We start from the raw sequence: 7,455 nt of genomic DNA on the forward strand, positions 1-7,455 counted from the left end.
TGTCAAGACACCGTGGATTTACATGTAGATTTGTTTGACAGCAGCATCGGTGCTCTTGTAGCGATCCTTTTTGACTTCGCATAGATATATAGCATATATTCCTTTTGTCCAACCTTCTGGAAAAGGAAGCAAGAGCAACCGGCAAACACATGAGGAGAGGAGGGTGTGAAGCGAAGGCGGGCAGCACAGAGCGTTCAGGGGCTTATGAAACTTCCACTATGATTCTGGCTGCGGTTCTGGCTGTGTCTGCGTGAATCTGCAACAGTCAGAACTTTCACAAAAATCGATTCCATGTTATTCCATGTAACCACGGATCCGTCATTCAAGTGTTGCTCCAGAGGAGAGCCTTTGAGGATCCTGGAAAATAAGACAGTTGGAACACTAGAATATTAAAACATTACCTTGACTTCATTACGCATACTGCGGGAGAACATGTTTAAGACAATAGCTGCCAAGGTAGCCTTAATCGACAGTAATCCATAAGGTTTAGTATAGAGGATGTAGTAATTCCTCAGTACACAGGCAACCCCTGGGTTATGAACCTCTGACTTCTGGACAACTATCTGCCCCTCGGTGATTATGGAAATTTTCCCCAAACTTCGAACCCATGCCAACTCCCAAGAGATTCTTCATCACAGCCACCTTCACTTGCTGAACATGTAGCTTTGCAATCACCAAAAGGCTGGGCTGGCGCTAAACACCCAGTTCCGTCAAGTCACTGCCTGTGAGGCAGAGTAGAGCCGCCTTTGTGGTGTCTGAGGCTGGGAATCTCCCCGGGAGCAGGTAGTATTACTGTTCTCCCTTGGCAACTGGCAGATTTGAACTGCTGACCTTGCAGATGACAGCCCAACACACAGCCCACTATGCCACCAGGGCTCCTTTCTGGCATGTAAGTGGGCTACATGAGAACATGCACCTGCAGATTCAGAAGGCCCAGGAATGGCTCTGATTGGTAACCCAGGGGCTGCCTGTATGCCACGGATCAGCTGTCTTTAGAGAAATTGTTCATTTCTAGAGTCCATTATACTTTGGGCTATTAACAGACTGGTTCGGAGAGTGAAATCTTCAGTTGGGAACAAATAACAGAATTTAGGATGGGGGTGGGGGAATAGAGAAGAAAGAAAATGTTTTGAAAGTGATGGTGGTAGCAATTGTAAAATTGTGCTTGATCAAACTGAATTATGGATTGATAGAATGTCTGTGAGAGCCCCCACTTTTTAGAAAAGGATGAAGAAAAAACAGCCCTCGGGGATTGTTGGGATTAAACCCCTATTTTAAGAAAGGGTAGAGGTTATTTTTGTTTAAGATTCAATTGAGTCTGACAGTTCCTAATTTGGGGTTTAAATATGGTAATTTACTATCCATCAGAAAAGAAGTATTCTGGTATTTTTGTTAGAGCGTAACCTTCCTGCCTTGTGCACTGTGGGCTAATAACTGGCCATCTTGTCTGGTTTTCTCCAATAGGGTGCTGTGAAGCAAGCTTACACAAGTGCCCCCTTGGTGGACAGTGAGCTGCTGCGATTGAGCCTAAGACTATTAAAGCGCAAGGCCACATGCCGGGGCCCAGGATATGAAAAGCCTGATGACCAGAAGCTTTCACAGTCGACTGTCCAACAAGAAGTGTGTCTATCTTAAGACTGGAGCCCGGCAGAAGGCCTTGGGGGCTCTTGAGTCCACAGTATCTATTCTGCTTCAGAGCTCTTTGGTTTGACCTAGCAACCTGAGTGACAAAGGCAGAAGACATGATCAGCGTGCGAAGAGAGTAGGGAAGCTAACGTGAGACTTTATTTTTTACAAGTACCTGTAATACAAAATAATGTGAAAGCATCTAGATTCAGTGGCTAGTTCTGCACCTGTTGTTGACGCGGGTGATGTTGGATAATGGTTGTCAGTGTATTTCCAGCCCACAGACACTTTTGATGAAATGGAGCCACCAACCGATGCTCTGGGCCACCGCAGTGCTTGGGTGTTCCTCCTGCAGCGTGGTCCTTGCAGCGGCTGCCTGCGCTGGGCCACAAGTGCTACATTGCAGAGATCTCTGAGCCACACGTGACACAGGATAGATTGCAATGAGGAGGGAGCCAAAAGGTTTGTCCCCCTTTTGAAAGGTTAGGGTCTTTTTTGTAATTACCTAATGGGTCTGGATTTTTTCCCCAAAATAAATGGGTGTCGTTACAGTGTATATTGGATTTATTTGGATTATAATTCCGCGTCATTAGAGATTGTCAACTTTTTTTATTCTTAATAAATGTACCTTCCCTTGCATTGGTCTAGACTACTTGCTCTTTATCTTATTCCTGATGTTTTGCACATCTATCTCCACATTGCATTGCATGCTTCAGCTCTTTCACAATGGCTGTTCCCGAGGGACAGCAGCGGTCAGTGATGTGGGAGAGATGGGGATGACCTTCGACAATGCTGGACACAGACAGACATGCCTAGTTGAACACTTGCATCGCTAGCTGTTTAAGTAGATGTTGTATTTAAGTTTGGGTTTGAACTTGCTATTTAGCATGAGCTTTAAAATCCTAGAATATTTTTCAGTCTTTGATCTAAAGTGTGCTATATCATAGCTGTTAAATATGTAATAGCCTTTTTAAATCGTCTTCACTATAAAAATGTTTGATTGCATTCAGCTGCCTCCAACCTATAATATGTAAAACAGAATTGCTTTCTAGAAGTTGCAGTATACCAGCTTTGTTCTGCATATCCTTGATTGAGCTCAGGAACAGACTCCTGTAAGGACTTGTGGGCAGGCAGTAACGATAACAAAGGAAATCAATCAAAATTGTAATTTGATCCTTCTCAAAGGTTTTTGTGAAAACTGTAGTTTTGTGAAAGCTGTTACTTTTCACCTGCCCTTCTTCTTCTCCTCTAAAGGCGCGTGAGCTTTCTGCTCAAGGAGCGTTCGTCGTGCAGTTAATTTGCACACGGTACTTCACCAGCAAAGGTGGTGGTCTTATTTTCAAATAACCCTGTAAGCGTGAATATGAAAATTACCGAAAGGGCAGCACAAGCAAGGATTCAACTTTCCCTGATGCCCTTTTCCTGGCTTGCCTTTGCGAGATGTTTAGAGAGAAATGAAAAAATAAGATGATTTAATGACCCTTTAGTAAACAACTTTCTAGTTCTATCTGATACTCCTGGTTTTTTGTTGTTGTTGTTTTTCAAATAAATGGGTATCATTACAGTGTATATTCGATGTATTTAGATTATAACTTCTTTTGTCATCAGAGATGTTCAGCTGTTTTTTATTTTTAATAAAATGTAGCTTAATGATTTAAAACTCTAGAATTTATAAACCTAGTTGCCAGAATTTTGGAAGATGACCCAAAATAAAGATTTTCCCTTTTTTGTCCATGGAGTAAGAAAATTTCCCATGTTGAATTACCTAACAGTGTGAAGATTTTGTCACTAATTCTGCCATATACAGTCTTTGATATGAAGTGTGTTATGTTACAGCTGTTATGCCATAGCCTCCTCTTTCTCCCAAAGAGTGGCCGGTGGGTTTGAACCAATAGCCTTGTGGTTAGCATTCAAATCCTGACCTGACACCACCACCAGAGTATAATCAGTTCTGTCACTTCTCTTTACTCTGAACAGTCGGTACATGTTATAGTTCCCAGCTACCCCATAACTAACATCCTTATTAATGTAACAATCTGGGGTATCAGAAGCATCGTCAACATTTTTTACTGTCTGGTTTTGTCAAGATCAAGGTATATGATTTCTAAATTGTGTTCCTGGTAAGCTTATCCTTGGCTTGTTATTTAGAAAGCTCGAATGCAACTTTTATTTCTCCACCCACCTTCAGCTAGTATCAGGTGCCCCAGTGGCATTGTGCTGCAGGTGACATGGTTAGCAGTTCAAATCCACTAGCTGTGCTGCAGGAGAACGACTGGACTCTGCTCCCCCAGGACCAGTGACGGTTTCAAAAACCCACAACATAGGTCGACATGGGCTCAATGGCAGTGAATCTGGTTTGGGTTGTAGATCTAAAAAATTTGTGCTTGTAATTATTGTATTACCATTTCTTTTAAAACCTCTACTGTACAGTAAACTTTGTTCATCTTTTCCCATCAACTGTTTTAAAAATGCCAAAATTCTTGAATAAAGGCAGTTTGTTGTGCAGTTTTAGAGCATACGGTTTTTGGTACCGGTAGAAAAGTTCCTCCTAGATTAAATGTAAATGCTACCTGAAGCCAGGTGATACGGAAATAGGACAAAATGTAGTGGGTATGAAGAACTGGAGTTTAAGACAAACAAAAGAACTGAAGTTTGAAAGTGTAAGGTGATGTGTGGAACTGGAAGTTTATGTGAAAGAAAACGGGGATACTGATAAACGCTCATACAAGGCAAACTTAACGAGAAAGAGAACGAGTTAAGTCGGAACTACAGCTGTGAAGACATGCATTTCGGGTTCATTCTTCCCAGGATTTAGCCCTTGAAATCTGGACCCACGTGCAAGGTTTGCTAGGGGCTTCATCTGTGGCGGACCCTGCTCTTCAGTGGTTTCCACTGTCCCCATGGGGATGTCTTAGCCTCTCGGTCCCCTTTCCAGATTGCAAACGCCCGAGCATCACCCCTCAAATGGCCCTCTGAAGGTCCACTTTCCCCGGAGCCTCGCCTTGTTACTCAGCTGTGCTGTTCTTGTGGTCCACCAGACCTTCGTGGACAAGTGTGCCGTGCCGCTTCCCTAGTTCGCAGTGTGAAGATGGGGCTGGGTTGCCTAGCCTCACGTTCCCGGAAGGAAGTTTCTTTATTTCCTGCTTATTCCTATGTCTCCCCTGCTTACCCACCATGTGTAGTTTTCCTTTCCTGAGCTTGGGTTTTCCTGCTGTTTATTACGGCATCATCTCTTCTTGGCTTCTTGCCGTTTGCTTTGTGGGCTATCATTCTGGAAGCAATTGAGTTATTTTTAATATTCATGGTGTGGTGTTTTCATCTGGTCTATTGCAAAATGTTTTAGAAGATGAATATCTTTAAGTGTTGCTGATTTTTCTTAGTTTGCTTATACTATCCTTTTTTAACAATCTTACGGCAGTTTCTTTTCCTTAGTCAAGATGGCGTGATCCAGAATGCCACTGTGTCCCAGAAATGGAGGACTGGGAGGAGGGGACAGGAAAGGTCCCAACTGGCAGGCTTTGCAGTCATCCATATTCTGCCACAGAGGCGAGTGCCCTGGTGTGAATGTGGCTCCTTCCATGATGCTCTGTGAGGCCCATGGTCTCTTCTCTGAATGAAAAGCAGCCCGGGGCACTTGTCGTCCGTGTGCTCTCTAGTTCCCTGACACGCCTAGCTGTTACACCTGGACAGAGACGCCTACACTCCGTGTTTTCTGTTGGCACTTTCTGAGCTCTGCTACTGTGGGCCCTTCTGGTCTCTGCACGACCTCCTCGCCTTCTGAACCCCACACAACTAGTGCTCAATCTCATCTCTGACAGTCCTTAGGTCTATTTTGACAAGTGAAGATCACACATCATCGCCTCATTTCACTGGAAATTAAATTTATAAAAATTTTTATAGTATCTTTGTTGCCAGTGTGCAATTTATTGGGGTATGATGGCAACTAAAATTGATGTGTGTGGTTATGTACCCACCGAAGCCGTCCCCCGTCTGAGCTTCAATCAAGTGCTCACCTTCACGCTCACTTTGTATAATGTCATCCAGATTCACACCCATGTCTCAAATGCACATTCATCAGTTGTTTTTGCTATACTAGGGTTCAAGTTCATACATGGGTTTATTCCAAGCAAAATATATTTTTTTAAACATTTTATTAGGGGCTCATACAACTCATCACAATCCATACATATATATACATCAATTGTATAAAGCACATCTGTACATTCTTTGCCCTAATCATTTTCTTTTTTTTCTCTCTTCTTTTTTTTACATTTTATTAGGGGCTCATACAACTCTAACCACAATCCATACATATACATACATCAATTGTAAAAAGCACATCCGCACATTCCCTGCCCCAATCATTCTCAAAGCATTTGCTCTCCACTTAAGCCCTTTGCATCAGGTCCTCTTTTTTTTTCCCCTCCCTCCCCACGCTCCCCTCCCTCATGTGCCCTTGGTAATTTATACATTGTTATTTTGTCATATCTTGCCCTATCTGGAGTCTCCCTTACCCCCCTTCGCTGCCGTCCATCTCCCAGGGAGGAGGTCACATGTGGCTTCCTTGTAATCAGTTCCCCTTTCCAACCCACTCACCCTCCACTCTCCCATCATCGCCCCTCACACCCTTGGTCCTGAAGGTATCATCCACCCTGAATTCCCTGTGCCTAAGCCCCCATATGCACCAGTGTACAACCTCTGCCCTATCCAGTCCTGCAAGGTAGAATTCGGATCATGGTAGTTGGGGGGAGGAAGCATCCAGGATCTGGGGGAAAGCTGTGTTCTTCATCGGTACTACCTCGCACCCTAATTAACCCATCTCCTCTCCTAAACTCCTCTATGAGGGGATCTCCATTGGCCAACACTTGGGCCTTGGGTCTCCACTCTGCACTTCCCCCTTCATTCAGTATGGTATATATGTACATACACACACACACATATGTATACACATACACACACACACATATATATATATTTTTGCATGATGCCTTATACTTGGTCCCTTTGGCACCTCATGATCACACTGGCTGGTGTACTTGTTCCATGTGGGCTTCTTTGCTTCTGAGCTAGATGGCCGCTTGTTCACCTTCAAGCCTTTAAGACCCCAGACACTATCTCTTTTGATAGTCGGCCACCATCAGCTTTCTTCGCCACATTTGTTTATGCACCCATTTGTCTTCAGCGATCCTATCATGGAGGTGTGCAGTCAATGATATGATTTTTTGTTCTTTGATGCCTGATAACTGATCCCTTTGGGACCACTCGATCACACAGGCTGATGTTTTCTTCCATGTGGGTTTTGTTGCTTCTGAGCTAGATGGCCGCTTGTTTATCTTCAAGCCTTTAAGACCCCAGTCACTATCTCTTTTGATAGCCGGGCACCATCAGCTTTCTTCACCACATTTACTTGTTCACCCACTTTGGCTTCAGCAGTTGTGTTGGGAGAGTGAGCATCATAGAGTTCCAATTTAATAAAAGAAAATATTCATGCATTGAGGGAGTGCCAAGCAAAATATATTTAAACATGTTTCTGCAGTCAGTGGATGACTGCAGACAAATTCTCTCAGCAAAGCACTGGCTTGGTATTCTAAGGGTGCCTTCGAAAGAAAAAAGGTTCATTCAAAATGGTGACTTCCCTGGGACTCTGCCGAGCCAGCTAACTTCAGAGCAGTGGGGTCAGCTCAGGTTATGGAGACGTTAAGAGTAGTTCCAGAGAGGTAAGATGGATCAGCCCTCTCAAAGGAGCATGATCACCAGTTTAAGAAAGTTGAAAGCTGCATTGGTGACAAGAAGGTCAGGAAAGTTATACCAAGGAATGTATTTCCATCA

General features: G+C 43.6%; 1 protein-coding gene across 11 annotated transcripts in view; it reads left to right on the forward strand.

Annotated features, from left to right (window-relative positions):
• Positions 1-4,109, forward strand: part of ZC3H13 (zinc finger CCCH-type containing 13) — a 92,389-nt gene extending 88,280 nt beyond the window's left edge. For 7 of the 11 annotated variants that reach the window (XM_075532988.1, XM_075532993.1, XM_075532997.1 and 4 more), the window contains one exon: positions 1,465-4,109. In XM_075532988.1, coding sequence (XP_075389103.1) covers positions 1,465-1,635 — 171 coding nt within the window. In that variant the 3' untranslated portion in view covers positions 1,636-4,109. The remainder of the gene's footprint in view (positions 1-1,464) is intronic. The other 4 variants (XM_075532996.1, XM_075532995.1, XM_075532998.1 and 1 more) reach the window with 1 other exon arrangement.
• The last annotated feature ends 3,346 nt before the right edge of the window (positions 4,110-7,455 follow it).

Source organism: Tenrec ecaudatus, chromosome 15 (genome assembly GCF_050624435.1).
Source record: "Tenrec ecaudatus isolate mTenEca1 chromosome 15, mTenEca1.hap1, whole genome shotgun sequence".
Classification (NCBI taxonomy): Eukaryota; Metazoa; Chordata; class Mammalia; order Afrosoricida; family Tenrecidae; genus Tenrec; species Tenrec ecaudatus.